A 21,672-nucleotide genomic window follows, 5' to 3' on the forward strand; every position below is an offset into this window, starting at 1 on the left:
AACAGCAGTGTAGCCTTTTTCATGTAGTGGATAATGCAGATACTCATTTCCTGTGGCATACATAGTAAAATTATCCACAATTGACAGATGAGGTCTCAGATTAGCTTGGCCAAGTTCACCTAGCTAATAGGTATCCCAGTCATGTTGAATTGAAATTAATGTCCTTCCCATTCTTTTACCTTGCCTCCCCTCTGAAATGGCATCACATTTAACAACATTGTAAGGTTTAACAAAATAAGAAATCAAAAGTTTTATTGGAGACAGAGCTGGCTTCAAACCCAGAATGATCTTGCCTCTGGGTGACCTGGCCAAATCACTTCACTTTTCTCTTCTGGGCCATTCCTAAGACTATAAATTATAGAGAATTACATTAGTAGGAGTTTTCCTATCCAGGCGTTTCCCTGTAGTAATGAAAATACTGATTCGGTGTAGATAAGGTATTTATGGACATCTTAGCTTTTGCTTCTAGATAAACACAGTATTTCTCTGTCTCACACAGCTTTTGATATAATGATGTGTACACCATAGATATTCAGTTGTTTAAAATAATTGATCAATTAGGGAAGGTAGAATGTAGAGTTCCATATGAATTTGTCTCTGAGGGGGACTGTATGGGTTAAAGCTGAGACTAGAACTGAAGATAGAGGAAGGTCTGATTGACTGCTAAGTCAAAAGAGAACCTAGGAGGGGAAAAAATGAACTGGAAGGTCATAGTCTGAACTAAATTCAAAGTAACTGCTTATAAGGAAGTCATTTTATAAAGGGTTGTCAGTTTTAGCTTGCTATTCAAGTGGACAAGGTGGAGATTATCTCGCTATTCAAGTGGACAAGGACTAAGAAGATTCAAAACTCAAAACAAAAGAATAATAATGATTTAATAACAGTTTGGAAAAAGGTCTTGAATAAAGGATACTAGGCATCTCTGCTTGTGTTTTACATAGAGGCTCACATCAATATGAACAATGATTTCTCTGAAGTGAGTATGTCATTGGAATTCACATTGCATATTTCCATTGGGTTGAAACCAGTTGCTTTACATAACTTCAAATAATGCAAATTGGAATACATGGGATCACTTATGGAAGAATGTATTATTTGCACTTATTCAGACCCTGCTGTAGTAAAGCTTCTCTTGATGACTTTAAATAAAGGTATAAGCATATTTCCTTCATGTTTAAATACAACTTAGGTTACCAGCATAAAAAAAATAGAGATAAGGGGACAGAAATGACAGAACTTAGTAAAAAGATAATTTAAGACATTATTAGGGAATGGGGAAGGAAAGGAAATAAGAATTTCTGTAGCATCTATTTTGTGCTTACATTCTATTAAAGTGCTTTTCAAATTTGATCTCATTTGATTTCCACAATAATCCTGAGAGGCAGATGTTGTTGTTGTTGTTGTTGTTGTTGTTGTTGTTGTTACCACTTTACAGTTGAGGAAACTGAGGCAAACAGTGGTCACAAAGCTAGTAAGTGTTTGAGACTGGATTGAGGCAAGTCTTCCTGACTTGTCCTATCTACTGTATTGCCTAGTTGCCTCAGTTTGCCTATCATAAACAAGAATTAAAGGTGATTTTCCTAGTCTTAGTTGAGCAGAAAACTAGTGATAAAAATAAATTGGGAATGACTGTGTGTGTGTGTGTGTGTGTGTGTGTGTGTGTGTGTGTTCAGGGCTTGGGATAAAGGGGCTAGATAAATTTTCAAAAAATTATTCAACAGATTTTGGCAGGATATATAAATGGAAATACCCAGTAGGTAAAAGATGAAACGAGATTAGGAAAAAAGTTTAAGCTGGACCCTGATTATTAAGAGAGAGAATAGAGAGTAGGGTCAAGGACAGATATGGAGACGGTTGACACTGAGGGAATAAAAAGAAGATGAAAAGTGTTGGGACATAGAGGAAGATAATCAGAAGAGTAGAGTCCCAAGAAAACCAGGAGAAGAGGGTTTCCAAAGAGAAGTGTGATTAAAATATTGAATAAAGCAAAAGGCTTAAAGAGGGTGGGAATTTTGGATCATTGGATTTGAAGACTGATAAGTCACTGATTTTTTTTTGAGAGAACAATGTCAGTGGAGGAGGAATAAAGAAGAGAAATTAATCAACACTGAAGATATTGAATTAGCAAATATGAGCATCCTAAATGGTTTTAGGGAAAAAATGGTAGTATCTTATATAAAATCATATTTTTTAGTCCTTTCAGTTTTCAAAGCACTTTTATCACATTACTCTAGTAATATAAATATTTCATTAGCTATAAATAGGTATTATAAGCATGAAAATTTATTATAGTAAAAATGAAGTCCAAATTTAAAGCATTTTCTGCACATTTTTAGTTTATAAAAATATATATAGTAGAGAAACTGTCTTAACTATTTATCAAATCTCTTTTTCCTTTCAACTACCTTTACTTTTTAACTTCCAGTACGTCTCTTCACCTCCAAACTAACATTTGTAATATGAGAAATCTAAGATATGTCCAATGTCTGTTCCGTCTCTAAATTCTGTAGTCTATGAGGAGGTTATTTATTAAGGGCTGCCAGTTTTATCTTGCTATTCAAATGGACAAAATGGAGAACTAAAAGCTAGGAACATTCAAAAATCAAAGCAAAAAACAAGAAAGAGACAGAACCAGACTACCTCTTCTAAATAAATTATAATAATTGCTATGTGTCTGTCCTAACATTGAATCTCTTTCCTTTAAAAAAAAATCAGTAAAGTAGCAAAGAAAAAAAAACAGGGTTGAATTCAAGCTCTACTACATATGAACTCTATGGTTTTTTTTGCTTTCAGTTCCTCATCTATAAAATGAAGAATTCAGCTACATCTCAAAGATCCATTCTAGCTCTAAAACTCCTTCCCTAATGTGTCTACAAAAGGAAGACACTCAAGGGCCCAAGGAGACCATCTGTTACTAACCTAGATGACTGCAACTAAAAGCAAATGTTGGTGTGTTGGGAAAATGATTCAATTTGGTCCTTCTCAGAATGTACTTGGTGACCTCAACTACCTTCGGAACATGAAGCTCTAAGTTCAAATCCCACTTTATTACCTGTGACTTTGAACAAGTCACTTTATTGATCTGGGTAAATTTTCTCCTCTAAAAAAATGAAGAAGTGGTTAGAATTCCTTTCTAACTCCAGATATTTGATTCCATGACACTACTTCTAGCTCACCATGTCCAAGTTCATTAACTCTAGACATTTCCTACTCCTGCTTCTTTTCAATATAATATAATCCAGACCATAAAATCTATCTTTAAAACCTGAGCAGGTCATTCATCTTTTCAGATGAATTAGCATGACTTTCCCTTGGCTCTGTCATTTATAATCTAGGAGGTAACTTTTAATACAGGTGATTTAGCAAGTCAATGCTTGATTTCAATTAATACAATTTTTTATGGAAAGTTGAATGGTCATTTTTTTCTAATCCACATCATTCAACACCAAAAAGACCAGTTCTATCAAATCCTGAGTGATCTAGATCTCTAATCCAAGAGCAATGTCATTGAGCTTGAGAGCAATTTATACCAATTAGTACAAAGAAAAGTTCATTTAAAATGTAGTTAATATATTTGTCTACATAAATTCAAATGAAAACTTAGCCTTTATTAAGTACTCAAAGTCTTTGTGTAAAGGTCCAAGGAGGGGATATGCAGATAGTAAACATCAAAGGCAGCAGTCTCTATAGTGGGAAAATGTGCACCAGGAGGACTATAAGTAGGATGAGATCCATATTGAGACAGTCAGGCAGGGTTATAAAGAGATATGCCCCCCCACCGTGTGTGTGTGTGTGTGTGTGTGTGTGTGTGTGTGTGTGTGTGTGTGTTTTGTGTGTGTGTGTGTTTTGTGTGTGTGTGTGTGTGTGTTTTGTGTGTGTGTGTGTGTGTGTATACTACATTTTTCTGCCCCTTCCCCCTTAATGTCTCTGCCCTAAATATGTTTTAAAGCATTTGACAAGGGCAAACCCATTTATAATCAACTCTCTGGCTAAATTGATTTCTATTAGATCCTGGGCATTCACATAGCAGAGTTCTACCCATTATCTCCTTAATATTTTTGGGACCTGAGTATTCTTGAATGTGACCAAGCTCTCTTTCTGCTCAGCCTCTCTCTCTGCCCTAAACCCTTCCTTTAAAAATAGCTTCTGAATGCAGAGGAAAATGGGAGAGGACTAGGTAAAAATGAGGATAGTATGAGGATGCTTGCTGCTAAGGAAATTGGCAGCAGAGTAAAATTTTAAAAACCTAGAAAATATGAAAAATTTATCTTATGTACTGCCTGACTTACAAGCAGACAACCCAAAGACTTAACTTCTTTATTTTTTTAATTTTTTTATTTATTTAAGGCAATGGGGTTCAGTGCCCAAGGTCACACAGCTAGGCAATTACTAAGTGTTTGAGGCTGGATTTAAACCTCCTGACTCCAGGGCCAGTGCTGTATCCACTGTGCCACTTACCTGCCTCCTTGACTTATCTTCTTTCATAGCTCATCAAGAATCATTGAATTCTTGTCAATGGAACACTCCAACTACTCCCACAGGAGAACCCTTAGTAGTTATGATTCTTTCTAATTTTATGTTAGCTTTGTTTTAGGACCAAAAACTGTTTAAGGATGTCTCATGTATCCAAAAAAAAAAAAAAAAGGAACATTATACTAGACAAAAGGATTCCCAGATACTAGTCTATATTCACATGGCTTGTTAGTGTGAAATTCTGGACAGTCAAGGTATTTTGACCCCTCTGAGCTTGATCTTTGAAGTGGAAAGGATTTTGCATATAAATTCCAGGATTCCTTTAAAAAAAGTCATTCCTTTAAACTTGGAGATGCCTCTAAAGTTTTATTATACTAAACTGAAGAGTCAGAGCATCATGAGTATGAATTGTACCTGAGACACTTACTAGCTAGATGTGTCTTGGTAATTTCATCATTTATAAAATAGATATAATAGCACTAAGTTCACAGGTTAAAAGTGTTTCAAAGGAGATCAAAATATTTTACACTTAAAATCACTTAAAGTAGAATGAGAAGCAATAATCTTTAGCCAAGAGAATCACAGTAAAACAGAAAGTTACTAAGGACTTTCATGAGCAAAAGTAGGAACTGGGTGGGAAGAAAAGGTGTGTGTAGGGGGTGGGAGGAGAATATATTAATAACTGATTATTGAACTGAGAGTTGAAAAGCTATTCATATGAGGTATGTTGTCAATGATCGCCATGATACAGCTCACATTTAAAACCACAATATTGACTAATACTGTCTCTTTTCTTTCTAAATTTGATAGGAAAGCAAAGATATCCTGTTAGTGGATCTAAACTCTGAAATCGACACCAATCAAAATTCTCTAAGAGAAAATCCCTTCTTAACCAATGGCATCACTTCCCGCTCGCTTCCTCGACCAAAGCCCCAGATACCTTTCTTGCCTGAAAATGCTTTTTCTGCCAATCTCAACTTCTTTCCCACCCCTAATCCTGATCCTTTCCGTGATGATCCTTTCACACAACCAGACCAATCGACACCCTCTTCATTTGATTCTCCCAAACTTCCAGATCAGAAGAAAGAGAGTCTGAATAGCTTCTTGCCACTTGCACTGAGTAATGGGTCTCTGAATGGCGATTTTGATTACTTTGGGCAACAGTTTGACCAGATTTCTAATCGAACTGGGAAACAGGAGGCTCAGGTGGGCCAATGGTCCTTTGCAAGTATGCAAACCCAGCCTGCAATAAGAACTCAAAATGGGGTACCTGAAAGAGAACAAAATGGCTTTCTTATCCCATCTTCCCCCAACTTTTTTGTGGGGAACCCTTCCAAAGGATTGTCACTACCCAACGGAATAAAGCAGGACACAGAAAACTCTGTCCAGTCCTCACCACATGACTCCATAACAATTATCCCACCTCCACAAAGTACCAAACCTGGAAGAGGCAGAAGGACTGCTAAGGTGAATTACCTTCTTCACATATCCATTGGCAGAATGCATGTTCGGTACCAAAGGGTGGCTTAATGCAAGTTTTTTTTTTATCCCCTCTGCTATTGTAACTCCCAAAGAGTGGCTGTAAGATAGAAGGTGGGACCAGTCCCATCAGTTCTCCAGGAATATTTTTCCCTCTAATCATCCGTCGTTCTTAAGCTTACCCTTACTCTTACGGCAGTGTTTGTCACCCACTTTCCACATGCATGCTTTGTCTCTTAATATATTTAACTAAACAAGTTTTCCATTTTAATGCTGCCGGGCTTCTGTGTCTCTGGTAAGTTGATCTTTACATACTATGGGACAAGGGAAGGTTAGAACAGTGTTGCCACAGTCACTTATTTATGAAATTGAGGCTTCATTTAAAAATAAGAGAGATGTTTATTCTTGGATTAATAAGTAGAAATCAGACTATTACTATTTTAGGTAGTAAATTCATCCTTCAGATTTGTGTGTCTCAAAGCATATTGATCATCCTGACTAACACAAGTGCAATGAAATTACCTAAATCTCTTCTTGGCCAATACTTTTCCAGCTCTTAGGCCAATTTCCTGATAGACTTGGGGAAAGTGGGAGGACAGGGAGAAGCAAATTAAAAAAACATCAGCAACAACAGTAGCAACAACAAAACAGCTAACTGGAGGCATAGTTCTGTCTCTGTCATTAATTCACTTTGTCTGCTCATTTCTGAGATGGGAGGTTTACATAAACTCTTCAATGTCCTTTCCTGCTCTGATGTTCCATGACTTGGTTATTTAGCCTGATCTTTCTCTGTCAACTATTCAGTATAAAAATGACTAAGATTACAATTATTCTCATACTCCCAAAAACAGAATTTGGATTTCTCTCTTCTGAAAAAAGATAAGAATAATCATGATTATTTACAATTATCAAACTAATTTTTTTCTGTTTTTTTCCCATACCTATCCTTCCTCTTCCTTCTCTTCCTACTACCACCAGTCTCCAATGAGTGATATATTTGGATCAGATCTTTTTGCTACTCCTACCACAGAATCCCCAGGTCAGACTTCACCAACAGGACAACCTACAGTCTTACAGAACAATCCTATTGACCTTTTCAACACTAATTCTCCATCCTCAGTGGGTTCCCTGGCTGGTCTAGGTAAGCTCATTAATTTCCTGTCCTCTTTTTGTTTGTCTTCTTGTTCTGGAGATATGGAAATGGTTTTTATATTTCTTATATGGTTCTTATATTTTTTTCTTATATGGTACTTATATTTCCAACTTTAATTTGAAAAGTGTCAAAGAAGGTCGGGGTGGGGGGGTAGGTAGGAGTAGGGGAAGAACTTTCCTTTCTAAACAAGACCTGTGTTAAGTATCTACAGGTGGTTTAAAATATTACTTCAATATCAAAAATATGGGCAGTTAGGTGGTTCAATGGATAGAGTGCTGGTCCAGGAGTTAGGAAGACTTATCTTCTTGAATTCAAATCTGGCCTCAGTTTAGTAACTGTGAAACCCTGACCAAGTCACATAACCTTGTTTGCCTCAGTTCCTCAACTGCAAAATGAGCTAGAGAAGGAAATGACAAACCACTCCAGCATCTTTGCCAAGAAAATTCCAAATAGAGTCATGAAGATTTGGATAATACTAGAAATGACTGAACAACAACAAAAAATCCCTAATATATATATATGTGTGTGTGTGTGTGTGTGTGTGTGTGTGTGTGTGTGTATATATATATATATATACTCAGAATGTGGCAGAAAAGTGAAAAGCTACTATTTGAGTGATTTCTTTAGGGTTATCATCATCATCATCATTAGATTGGAACTGTAATTATATCAGCATATGGAGTCACCCAGTGAGGAAATGTCCATTTTCCAAGACACATAGGCACCTTCTTTGGAATTTATAATCTAAGAAAGTTTTCCAAGGCATTGCTTTAAAATAACTTGTCCCCATGATCACACAATCAGGTTATAGCAAAGAACTGAAATCAGATTTTCCTACCTTCATTTCTGTATTCTCATTTATATGATAGGTCATGGAGCTTCAAATATTAAGATTTAAATCAATTAAATTAATAAATAAAATAAAACTTTAAAAGATAAAACTGATTTATGAGATTTTTGCCTTAAAGAGTTGCTAAACAGCTTTTTAATTTTTTTACTTTGTGCAGAAGTTTCAGAGGTCATTTGGTCCTTGGGATGGAGAAGGGTGAAGAACAGTCTGGGTGGGAAAAAGCAGGATACTTCTTGAGAATGGGTGGGCACAGAACATCACACCATGAACAGCCTCCCATTATTTTCAGACTAATTTTATTCCTTACAACAAATTTCTGCCTTTGGGGGAGAGGAAGAGACTGATTGTTGTTGTTTGGCATCTCTACAGACTTCCACCTCTTAGGAATGGGAAGGTAGCATTATCCTCCCTCTTATAGAAATTACTTTTTTTTCTCTGCTTCTGAAACTGACTTGATCACCAAGTTTGACTTTCTTCTATGGAAAAATGTTTTTAAACTGTTATGTCTGCCCAGTTGTTTAAATGACTGAAGATTCTTCCTTGTGCATTTTCCCTAACCTAACTTGTTCTGATTCTCCTTGATAGTATATATGAAAGCAACTCTTCCTAGATGTTCTGATCTTTCTTGAACTTAATTGTCCATTCCCTCTCCCAAAATGGCGCTAGTAGAAAGTACTGACCCCTTTGCAGCATGGAGAAAAATGCCTATATGTTGCGACTCTGATTAAATAATGTCAGAGAGCTTGTCCTTTAATATCCATTCCTTGAAGAATTTTTATGGCCAATATTTTACTAGTCAGCCTGAAAATACAGCTGGACCCAATAACTGTTAATTTATTCAAATGAAGTGAAGCTTTTTGGCGAGGTGCCCCTGTTGAGGCCTTGGGATGCACAACAGCAGAATACTGATGATTCTTCAGAGTTTGGCCACTGCTGTAAAAGGAGCTCGACAGTGTAGGCCCTGTCCACTTGCTATGAGCCTCCGCCAAGCCACAGAAGGTTGTAGGTCTGGCTTCCGCCCCCAGCTGGGCGATCACATCCTGTGGTGAGCTGGTGAGGATAGAAACCTCAACACTCTCATTCTACCCACAGCTAAGACCTGGCATCAGGAGGACAGAAGACTGACCTCATATATACCTCCTTCCTTTCCTACCCCTCCTCTGCCTTGTTCATGCCTAGAGACAAACACACACACACACACACACACACACACACACACACATATGCACATACACAAAAACCACACAAAGTAGAAAGATCTGGAGGACTTTCAAAATGGCCTCTTCATGTGAGTGTGATGATGAAGAGGAAGGAAGAAGAAGCTGAAGACTGAATAGCTTTTAGCTTTTGCTGTTTAAAGCACTCCTCTCTTCCTCTTTGCTCTGCTTAACCCTCATGATCAAAGCCAAAATTATGCTCCTAAGAGAATCAAATTCTAACCTATCTTTTTTGTTAATTGACAACTGATTTTTTTAATCAAATTAGCAAATAATGAGTGGAAAAATAATTTATTGAAATGAAAATGACAGGTCAGCTCAGCTGAATGAGTTATTCTTTCCACCATTCTAGCTTTTAGGATTATGTAAAACTGCTAATTCAGAGAATCCTAGATTTGTAGCTGGGAGAACTCTGAGGTCGCTTTCAAGAGGTCTCTTTATTTTACAGATAGGAATCAGAAGTTAAGTGCTAAGTGACTTGTCAGGGTCAAACCTAACTAAAACAGTAGAACCTATCAGTCCTCCACAAAAATCAGTCAACATTCTATAATAGAAGATTCTAATTATATGGCTAATTACTAAGGTTAAATTCTTATGAAGTAAAGGAGTCCTAAATTTCCATACTGCCCACTCTCTGGTAGTTGGAAAAACTTGTTAGAATACAGTCTAAGATAGATATAAACTTTTCATCAAGAAAGACAAGTTAGTGACAAAAATAAAGAAAAAAATGGGGATAAACATATTACACTCTCATTAGCTATATGAACTTGGACATTGAGGACTCAGTTTCCCTTCTCTGTAAAATGAGTTTAGACTAAAATTCTAGGGATCCTGTCAGCTCTAACATTCTCAGTTTTCTTCATTTAGCAGACAAGTACAGTTTGGTAAAACCCAGCCAATATTTGTCTAGAATAAAAGTTCTATTGTATTAAAAGGTAAAATACATTTTTAGCTCATGGGCTATACAAAAAGTGGTAGCAGGGGTGGCGTAGTGGATAAAGCACCAGCCTTGGAGTCAGGAGTACCTGGGTTCAGATCTGGTCTCAGACACTTAATAATTACCTAGCTGTGTGGCCTTGGGCAAGCCACTTAACCCCATTTGCCTTGCAAAAACCTGAAATAAAAAAGTAGTAGCAGGTCAGATCTGGCTCAAGGTCACATGTGATTTGCTGACCCCTGGTTTAGCTCTTGGTGATTGTATAAGAAGACATAGTTAAATTAGACAATTCAATGACCTGGCTCTGTATGTATGTGTATAAGAACAAACAATATATTATTATATTGCTACAAATAATAAATCCAATTTATCAAGCACTTTTAAAGCTCACAAAATGCAGTGAAGTCCTAAGAGGTTTTTTTTTTTAATATCTTTCATCTGATGTAGGAATTGCATTACCAAGGCCTCTTGTTCTATTCTGGCAGGAATGGGAAACTTTGAAGAACTAAATATCAGACAAGTTCAAGGCGGGCAGAGTTTTGAAATTAGGACAACAGTTATTTGTTTTCTTTTTTAATGTTCATGGAGATGAATTGTAGGCATTTTGCTTAATAGTAGCTAAGAAGGTACTCTAGGTTTTCAGTACCCCCAGGTAAGAAATGGCTAAAGAACTAGAACTGCAGGAGACCCCATTAAAGGGAGACAAGGAGGATTGGTTTGGCGCAATTGGAGAAATGCTTTTATTCTAATAAGTTTCTGGACTATCACATATATTTAAAAGCTTGGATGTAGAATTCATTGAAGTTTGAGGGGAGTACCTCATAAATACTTTCATTTAAACCTTTCTGATTAGAGGGCAAAGGATCAGAGGAAAAACTCCTCCTATCAGCCCTTGTAGAGAGACCTCAAAATCCCAGCCATCTCTCCACTTGCAACCAGCTGCTTGACTTGGTATTAACTCCACCATCACTGTAAATATACCCTATGGATAGATATATAATACCAGGAGACTCACCATGTTATACATAGACACTGCTTCAACTTTGGCACACATACCTCATCAGGACCCTCTCTTACTTCTGCTTCTTAGACTGGAGGGCTAGCAGAGCCTCCCTTCAAAGTAGGTTAAAAAGGGTTAGCCAGGTGATGCAATAGATAGAGAACCAGCCCCTATAGTCAGGAGGACCTGAGTTCAAATCCAGCCTCAGACACTTAATAATTGCCTAACTGTGTGACCTTTAGCAGGTCACTTAACCTCAATGGCTTAAATAAAAAATAATTTTTAAAAAGTAGGTTAAAAATTTCTGCCATCTTTTCATTTCCCATTATCATTATTGCCTCAATTTACCTACTACTGCTTTTCAGTTTCCTTTTGTCTGTTGTCTTCCCCCATTAAACTGTAAATTCCTGGGAGAGCAGAGTCTATCTTTCTTCTTATTATTATATCCCCAACACTTTGCCCATTATATTAACTCACATTACCCTCAGATTCCTAGGTTAGGTAACACAATGTAGAAAATGTGATTTAAAGTAGTCTTCTCGGTCTCCATAAAGCTCCTACTACTTTCAACCAGTCTCCCATCATTAAATCAATCACAATTAAAAAGTTTTCCAATCTCCTCTATATCAACATTTGATGCATTAAAATTGGTAGAAACTATAAAATGGTTTCCATGAGATGTAAGCATAATGAGGTTTTATGGAAATGAGCTGTCATGTCATTAATCACCTAGTATGATAGCCAGCCTAGCTTTGTGTTTGAGCACAATTAAATTACATCTGTGTGACAAAGGTGTTCCTTTCTTCTCTGTTGAGGTTCTTAAGAAAGCTACCATAAAATAACAGTGGATAGATAAATTCTTCTATCTTTGACATTTTTCATTTGGTGAAATTTAATATTTTTCCTCTTTATTCCTTAGGTGGCTTACCAGTAACAACACCTCAGACAGGATCATGGAACCCATCAGTAGTTTTCAACCAGTCCACCTCAGTGCCCATGATGAGTTCTCAGCCTTCAGGATTCAGTCAGCCTCTTGCCTTTAGTACAAACCCAACAGTCTCAGGCTGGGATCAGCCAGCATCCTTTGGAGCCCCAACATCACCCTCATCCCCTCCTCTCTGGGGCTCTACCACAAGTGTGCCAGCTAATACATGGCCATCACAAGCCTCAATGGGAAACCCTTTTCAGAGCAACATATTCCCAACAGCCACCACACCTGGGCAACAATCTTCTGTGCTTATCTCAGGCTCACCCCCTGAGCCCCCTCCTAGAACTGTCCCACAGAAGGATATCTCTTGTGATGCCTTCACTGCCTTAGATCCACTCGGGGATAAAGAAATCAAGGAGGTGAAAGAAATGTTTAAGGACATCCAACTGAGGCAGCGACCAGCAGTGCCAGCACGGAAAGGGGAGCAAGCATCCTCTGGGCCCTTAGGAGCCTTCACCAGTTACTTTACTAGCAAAGTTGGGATTCCACAAGAGAGTGCAGAGCATGATGACTTAGATGCTAATCAGTTGTTGGCCAAGATAAATGGTAAGGTCTTTTCCCCTGGCAACCTTGTCCAAGGTAATCAAGCCCAGAAGAAACCAGTACAAGCTTCTTTCTCATTTCATTGGCAAACCAATAGCTCCATAAAACATTAATTAACCCTTTATATTTTGGAATACATTAGTGAATATGATTGTTATATTTGAAAAAAAATTGCCCTGACATTGCCCCCTGGTGACAGTACTGGTCATACTAGCCTTCAGAAGTACTGGAAACATTACCAGTGTTCTCAGGGTTGACTCATGGTATTTTGGCAAAGCAAATGGTTTTATTTCAACAATAATTAGGGGTTCCTTCATTTTTATTCCATAGATTGGGGAGGGGGGTTGGAGGGCTATTAAGATGAAAGTCTGGGAGCCAAATATTGTCCGAAGCAGATAGGCAAATCTAGAAATTCATCCAACTAGGAAACTAACAGTGTGAATGAGGAGCTCACCTGTAACATAGTCTCATTTGCTAAGAGGTGTAGTCAGTCAAATAACTAGTAGACATTATTTGAACCCATTTCTTCCTGAATGCAAGACTGGCCTTCTATGTACACTATTGCACTTGGATTTTTTAACTCCCTCATAGTTCTGAGAAACAGTGTGTAGGTGCTCTTATCAAATCGAATGAGAATAATCTTTGTAAAAATGATTAGCAAGGTGTCTACAACAGAATGAACACAATAAATGCTTGTTCTTTATCTCACTGAGGCAAATGTTATCAGAGAGACCATTTAAACAAGAAGCCAGTTTGCTAAGTAGTACATTTTGGATTTTTCTTTTTTTTTTTTATTTTTAAAGAACTACCAAAGCCAACTCCCAGACAAAGCACCCCATTAGCTTCCAAGACAGTGGAAAACTCATTTGAGAACCTTTTTGCAAAAGATCCTTTCCGGTCTCCATCTCAAGCACCCGTAAGTATGATTATTGGGAGAGAAACCTTAATAATTTGACAAATTATTATTCCAAGGTATTAATGTTCATACTTGTATAATTGGGAGGATCAAATTATTCCACTTTAATTTTTAGTTAGTAGAACTTTTAATTTTTAATTCATAAAGTAACTATTTTTGTCACACATACACAAAAAAGTTGAATTTTCAACTTCGAGAATTATCTTTCACATATTTCTTCCTCTAGAGAAAGATAATAGGATAATAGTTATCCCTTCTACATCATGGGGGTAAGGGTTTTGGCTCCCCATGATCTAGAAAATCCATAAAATTTGATTTTTTTTCTTTTATGGTTTACAATAATATATATGTGTATATGTATACATATATATATATATATATTATGCATTTCTGAATTTCTAAACCTTTTCTCTGTTGCCTGTTAGCCTCTGCATGTCCTTTGGGACTTCCACAAAATTCCCCAAAATTCCCATTTAATTTCTCATGCCTACTCAAATATAGCAAAACTTCAATGGGCAAGCTTGAGGGGAAAGGATAACTATTATCTTTCAGTGTTAGTGACATGCCTTCAATTTATAGCTGAGCAAAAATGGATATCTAAAAGTAAGATGCCTGTCCTTGGAAGCATTTATTAAGGACTTTAAATAAGACTTTAAAAAGTCCTATTAAGGACTTTAAATACTTTGCAGAAAAAACTCAAATTTGTAATTCTACCTAAAAGAACTTAACTTCTTAATATGAACATCTTAATGGCAATTAATTACAGAAGTTACACTAAGTCCTATATTTAGGAAACAAACTTCTTTTGTTAGAAACTTGTGCTTTCATTTGGATCTAATTATTCAGAGTTCAATGGAACTTAGAGCCTGTAGTCTCCCAATTATTTGCACACACAGCTTTATAATCCAATCATACTCCTTAAAAAAAATTCTAGAAATAGTCTGAGATTTATTCTTTATGATTAAGACTATTTATAGATAAGATAGATCTATATTCAAATATAAGACTTTAAGTTCTTAATTGGATGTTATATCTCCACAGACTGTGTCTCAACAGCCAACATCTTCTCATCTATATGGGGATCCTTTTGGAAATCGATTTGCATAACTTCTGTAAGTTGAAGATTCTATCAAGTTACTATCTAAAGGGAAATTAAATTTATAATAGAAGTTAAGTGTAACTTGCTTGTAGGAGACATAGATCTGAGTTTCCCTTCTCAAAACAGTGATACAATGTTGAGAATAATAGGTAGATTTTTAAATTATAGCTATCAAAGTTTTATGGCAGTATGCTAAATAACTCTATTTTTTCCTGCACATCAAAACTATTCTTTAGTTCATTTGAACATAAGCTCTATTATATAAACATCAAAACATGGAAGACTTAAAAATGCCACAAGGAAGCAGGATTTCACATTACTTTTTATTCAATGTGCCTATGTACTGAAGTACTTACTGAAGTTGCTATTTATAATAATATGTCAATGTTCTGTAGGGCCTGGAAATTTAAGGAAATGTGATATCTTCTTAACAACCATCAAACACTAAGCAAGTATTGTTAATAACTACCCCAAACACAGATGACACATATATCTTGGTTTCTGCTCAGCCTGGAGGTATAGTCTAGTAAAGTTAGTCATTCAAAAAATATTAAGTATTATTTCCCAATCAAAGCCAAGCATTATAATAAACACTGGGAATAAAATTTCATACAAAGAGAAAAGACAGTTCCTGCCCTCAAGAAGCTTATATTTTATATAGTACATTAAGACAAAGGGAATGAAAAAGCAGGAGGGAAGGGGAATGTCACTTAGTGGTTGCTTGATGACTAAGTATGTTAACATAATCAAGCCAGTTTAAGGTTACTCTAAACTGTGGTGGCTACTGATGATGACTGATTTTAAAAAACTGAAATTGCATCTTAGTGGTAAATATTTATTCTCCCAGGGCTTGTTCCTAAGCAAATTGTTTGGCATGTTTTGATGTATGCTGAAATTTGGTATGAGCTTAATGATTTATATCCCCTCTGACCAAACCTAACTTTGAAATCTTTGGTTTTGAAGAAATGTCCCATATAGCAGGCACTCTGAGAATTCAACTGTGATATGTTTGTGTGTGTGTGTGTGTGTGTGTGTGTGTGTGTGTGTGTGGCCATTTCAATCAAGAATTTAAAATGCCGGGGTGGCTAGGTGGTGCAGTGGATAAAGCACCAGCCCTGGAGTCAGGAGTACCTGGGTTCAAATCCGGTCTCAGACAATTAATAATTACCAAGCTGTGTGGCCTTGGGCAAGCCACTTAACCCCATTTGCCTTGCAAAAAAAAAAAAGAAATTAAAATGCCCTGTGATAAATGTACTGGAAAAACAAAGGCAATTACTAGACTTTCCTTACCTTCAAATAGCTTACACATTGTATTGGTAAGAAAATATATGCACAGAAAAGTAAATACAAAACATACTAAATCAGCTAACAATAATTACAAGGTGTTGTTTTGTTGTGAGAGATGTATTAAAAGCTGGGGAGATATGAGGCAGATGAAAAAAAGCTTCCTATAGAACATTTGAGTTGAGCTTTGGAAGTGAGGGCTCCTATCTACAAGGCATTATTGAGGAGAGTAAGACACTCTCAACTATGAAATAACCTCTGAGAAGATGTGGAAAGGGAAGCAATTGGCAGTCTGGATAAAATATTATAGAATACATGAAGAGGACTAATGTGTGTGTAACAAGCCTAGAAGAGTAGGCTGAAGCCAAATGATGAAGAAAATGCCTAACCAAGGAGTTTCCCCTGTAGTTGCAGGGTTCCAGGATGCAGAGGGAAAAGAAAGGAAAGACAATAAGCAAAGGGTTTTGTTGCAGACACCTTCTGGAAGTGAAATTTTGACTGTATACTTAGGATGATTGAACCCTGTTTCTTAGGATTACTCATAGTAATGATTCATTTATATGGGATTTTAAAGTTTGCAAAGCAATATAGGTGTAGCTAAGAGTGATCGTTCCTTCATTTGCCACTTCCAAAAATGAATGTTTAGTTTGTTAAACAGAAAAAAGAAATTCTGGGAATTGATTAGAAATTCATTGTAGTCTTGGACTTCCTTTATCCATTTATGAAAGTCGCACTAAGTAAAGATTTCATATACAAAATATACTCTTACAAAGTAACAATATGGGTTTGTGGAAAGAGTCAAGTAAGTTAAATTGGAATCCCACATCTGCTATTTACTCCCTGTTAGACCTTGGGGGAGTCACTAAACACCAAAGACCTCAGTTTCTTCATCTGTAGAATAGGAAAGTTGGATAAATTTCCTCTTTGGTCTGTTCCATCTATGACCGTTTGTTGGCTAGTACTTATTATGATCTATCAGGCAAAACCATATTCATATATACATATACGAATGAAGGAGGATTAAACTTCCCTTGGTTTAGCCCTATTTGGGAGAGTAAACAGTCTGAAAGGTAACTCTTGAAATTTGCACTGGGCACTGGAATTCTGATTAAGCTTCTAACCACAGATGCAGGAGATTCAGGCTGCGGGCCAAAGGGAAGACGTGCTTGATTTTCCTTCTCCCCAGTTCCTGTTGTGAAGTTATATATGTTCATACAGGTTCCTGCACCTGTTCCTTTTACATGAAAAAGGAATAGTGAATAGCTTCATCTTTGGTTTCAAGCATGACTAGCCCACACCAGTTAACTTCATACATATCAGATGTTGTTGGTGTATATTATGCCATTTATTTTTAAAATTCCAGGGGCCTATTGAATAAGGATTGAAGAGGAGAAAGAGGAGGAAAGTAGGAAGTTCTTTGTAACATATATGGAAAATAGCAGCTAATCTACAAAACAATCAAAGCTTCTAGTCTACCAAGTAGGGCTTTCTTGGTTACAGTACCTTTTTTGAAAGGTATACATTGTAATGAGATTTGTCTTGTACTTCAGGCCAATTAGGGAACAATTTAATGGACTAAAGAACAAATGTAATTTCCCTGAGAGCAATGCAACTTACCCACAGGGAGCGATTTTCCTATTGGGGATTGTAGATTATTTCCCATATATTGCTTTTTCTTACTTAATGATATCTGAAGCTGTGTTCAATTTTGAATTCCCCGAAAACTGCATATTTAGTCCCACTGATAATGAAAAAATATAATTATTTTCTGGGTATATATATTATCTTGTAACTTTTTTCTCCCATTCTTCATTAGGATTTTGGTGCATTCCCTATCAAGATGAACAAAAAGGTTGGCCACATTTGCCAAGGACAAAGTTATTAGTGGGACAACTTCTTGTCTTGCTCCAGCTTCAACATTCATTACCTTTTGCCTTATTCCTTGATGGCTTTTTTTTTACTTATACAAATATCTTTTCACTTTTTGCCCAGACATAAAGCTAAGCTTCAGAGCTGTGGCTTGAAACATAAGATATAAGAACCTGACCTTCCAAATCTTAAAACAAATGAAGTCAAGAGAATTTCTCCAATGTGGGGATAGGGGGAGAGTGTGTCCATTTGAGTCCTCCATCACTAGGCTCCTTTACTTTCCTGAAACACTTGGCATCTCACAAAGGATAAATGTTAAATACCATCTAAACACACTTCCAGAACTTTTGCTCTATTGACAAGTTTTGGAATTACCTTCACTTAAGGTTTAGAATCTGTGTGGGGTTTTTCCCCACTCTCTTTTTTTCAAAGGCTTACAAATTCATTGGTTGTAAAAGGACCGAGATTTATTTAAAAAATAAAACAAAATCATGTTTTTCCTCTCCTCTTCCTTTCCTTCTCTAATGATGTGATGAAAGAAACTAAAGCAAGCCCTTCAATCATTCACAGATATTTGCTGTCTCATTCCACATCTCCAGACCTCATTTTTAAAAGGATGGGAACCTTTTTTGAAGCTCACTTTTGGGAAATTCTCCCTAATTTTATGGCAGGATTGATTTTATTTTTTTTAATTCTGACCCAAAATCTATGGCAAATAGGGGTAAGCATGTTAGAGGGACAGTAGTTTCCCCATCACCCTTACCCCAAACATTAAGTATGATTCAGTTTCTAAAATTTTATTTACTTTAACCTAACACTATCACTTTCCTCCTTTTGTAGAGCTGGCAAGATTCTGTTGGTTTATGGGAAAACAGTCTCCTTACCAAATCACAGGTCTGATACTGTTTGGAGCCTTTTGGTTAAGAAAGAGTGTAATCACTTAATCATAATCACTCATGGGGTGGGCACATACTGTTTTCCCTTAACTGAATATGAGGCCACCATCTTGAATTTATGCTCCAGAATCCAGATCTTTTGATAATGTTTTTCAGTGAGCCTGCTAGAAGTCTATTCATCATGGAGATGTTGTAATCTGAAGGTCAGTTCATTTATGAAATAAAGTGATTGACCCAAATACCTCTGGAATTTTTGGTGGTTACATTGGACCCTTTAAATTAACTAAAGAACTTTTTCAAACAGGCTAGGGACTGATAAAGACAAAAAAAATGGATGAAAGATGTCCTGAAGTATCTGAAAATATTGGTTATAACCATGGTCATATAGATCTTTTTTTTCTTTTTAAAAAAAACCAAAAATGAACTTGAACGCTTTCCCAGTATATTTTGTATTTCTACTTTTAGCGCAATTATGAGAGTGATTTTTTGCCAAAATGAATTTTGTATTGCATATGTGTTATTGTTATTGCTTGTCTTTGACCCTTAACTCTCAGGTTCTTGTGGGTGTTAAACATCCACATTCAATGTTAATGTTGGGTGGAGGAAAAGGATACTTATGCAGTGTCTACCAGCTGGGAGACTCATGCACCTCTATTGATTTAACCCTAAGCCCTAAATAATTTTCTAAGGTAAAGTTAGGGTGACATGTCTAATGGTAATAGCTGATCAATGTATAGGCTTAACCTTTCTGTCTGGCTTTCTGCTCAACCATTTATAAATATGAACTTGAAATAGTATTTTAATGTCCAAATTCCTAAATCTGTGCTAAAACTGGAGACAATTGTTTGTAGGTAACTGGGATTTTTGAAAGTAATTTCTTGAAATTGAATTTCAGCCACATATGTCCTGTACAGATCTATTTTTCTCCTGTGCACTTTTCTGTAATGCAAATAAAGTTATGAATTTACTCCATCTCAATAAACTGGAAATGCAGAATTTTGTGCATCTTGTTTATTTGTTCTATCTTCAGAGTCTGCTTCAGATAATGTGTGTGGTATTTTGTACTTTAAGCTGGGGCTGAAAGAAGATAGAGAAAGGTAGGTGAAATTAGGTGGTGTTTTTTTCTCAAATCTAGCTCATGTCATTTTGTTTTCTCCCTTTCCATCCTACAGTGTGAAGTGGAAGTACATACTAAAATGAATACAAATTATGCTCTAATTTCTCCCAATTATAACTTCCTGCACTATGAGGCAGCTTATGTTATATACAAAAAAATTTCAATATCAGGATGTTAACTTCTTGATGTCCTCATACAACTCCATCAGGTTTTAAGTTGCAGAATAATTAGGCAGCAAGGTAAGAAGACTTAGCTTTCTAGTTTGTAAAATGGGATAGCTAGGTGATATAGTGAACAGAAATAAGGAAGACTCTTCCTCCTAAGTTCAGATCTGGCCTCAGATACTTATTAGTTGTGTAAGAGTATGGACAAATCACTTAAGCTCATTTTCCTCTTCTATAAAATGAGGATAACAATATTATCTCCCCTAAAGGTTTGGGTCAAATTGGGATATAGAGAGTAGCTAGGTGACAAGTGAATAGTACTGGGTGTGAAGTCAGAAAGCTCTGTCTTCTTGAGTTCAAAATCTGCCTCAGGTGCTCACTAGCCATGTGACCCTGGTCTACTCACTTAACCTGGTTTTTCTCTGTTCCCTCATCTGTAAAATAAGCTGGAGAAGGACATGGCAAGTGCTCAAGAAAATTACTAGTAAAATCCTAAATATGATCAGGAAGCATCAGAAACAACTGATGACTGAATAACAACAACAAAATGGGGATGATAATAATAATAGAACTCAACTCTCAGTGTTGTTAGATAAAATGAGATCATGCACTATGCATTGTAAAGCTATATAAATATTAGCTGTTATTATCATTTGTCAATGGAAAAGAGTTTCCTCTTTTCTAATATAACCAAGGTTTTTAAAAAAATGCTTAGGATGCAAAGGGTAAACACTCCTTCCCTTGTAGATATATACAATATAGATATAAAGTGATAGATTGGTGGGAAAGCAGAGGGAGGCACTTAACAGTCTAAGATAAAAGGTGATGCTTGAGCTTATTGGAGGAAATTAGAGACGGAAAGACAAGTAAGAAGGAAGTAAATTCTAAGTATGAGGATCTATAAATGCAATGCTTCATCTCCAGAGCCAAGAAGAAAAAAAAATGTTTGGGCAAGCTTTGACTCTATAGACAAGTGACAGGGTTAAACTAATTTTATTACATGCAATGAGGTAAACTGAGGAGGAAGGAGGAACTATTTCAAAGCAGATTAATCTAAATTTAAAAGTTATTGAAGGTAGGCTTGTTCCACCTCAGGTTACTGCCAGCCTTTCATTCAATTCCTGCAAGTTTTCCCTTCTCTACCCCCATCTTTCCACCCTGATGTCACTAGGTAAGAATGCAGGAAAATAGCTCACACTTAGAGACTATATTGCTTCCCAGCACTGCAGAAACAGCCATACCTGAACTAAGAGATTTGAGAAGGAATTCCCTGTTGTGCAGATTCTCTATAATTTATAGATGCTTTGCAGGGAAGGAAAACTCCTTCAGATACTCTGCTGATTTCAGTCTTCTTGCTTAACTTTTTCAGGTCTCTCTCCAAAACAGTTTAACCTTCATACTTTTATCAGTGCCATGAAGAGCAAGGAGTTTTAAAGAAGTGAGAACCACCTGCTGTTAACCAACCCAAGAGTAGAGAGAAATGCTTACTGAAGCAGATTTACCAAAAGTGGAAGGGGGGAAGGAAAATAAGGGCAAAATAACCTTGTCGTTGACTGGACAATTCACAGTAGAAGTTATTTACTTATTAACACAATTCTCATCTGTGCAGATTTTACCAGTGAACATTTAATTTGTGGCAGGGCTTCCTTTTCAGACTGTAAGAAAATATGACTTACAAAAAAATAAA

The 21,672-nt window shown here is 36.5% G+C and overlaps 1 protein-coding gene across 4 annotated transcripts in view; it reads left to right on the forward strand.

The window, feature by feature from the left end:
• DAB2 (DAB adaptor protein 2) overlaps nt 1-19,726 on the forward strand; it is a 64,132-nt gene extending 44,406 nt beyond the window's left edge. For 2 of the 4 annotated variants that reach the window (XM_074206120.1, XM_074206118.1), the window contains 6 exons: nt 5,284-5,940; nt 6,931-7,093; nt 12,029-12,643; nt 13,444-13,556; nt 14,598-14,668; nt 17,756-19,726. In XM_074206120.1, coding sequence (XP_074062221.1) covers nt 5,284-5,940; nt 6,931-7,093; nt 12,029-12,643; nt 13,444-13,556; nt 14,598-14,663 — 1,614 coding nt within the window. In that variant the 3' untranslated portion in view covers nt 14,664-14,668; nt 17,756-19,726. The remainder of the gene's footprint in view (nt 1-5,283; nt 5,941-6,930; nt 7,094-12,028; nt 12,644-13,443; nt 13,557-14,597; nt 14,669-17,755) is intronic. The other 2 variants (XM_074206122.1, XM_074206121.1) reach the window with 1 other exon arrangement.
• Nucleotides 19,727-21,672: the final 1,946 nt, after the last annotated feature.

The sequence above is a fragment of the Macrotis lagotis genome, chromosome X, assembly GCF_037893015.1.
Source record: "Macrotis lagotis isolate mMagLag1 chromosome X, bilby.v1.9.chrom.fasta, whole genome shotgun sequence".
In the NCBI taxonomy this organism is placed as follows: domain Eukaryota; kingdom Metazoa; phylum Chordata; class Mammalia; order Peramelemorphia; family Peramelidae; genus Macrotis; species Macrotis lagotis.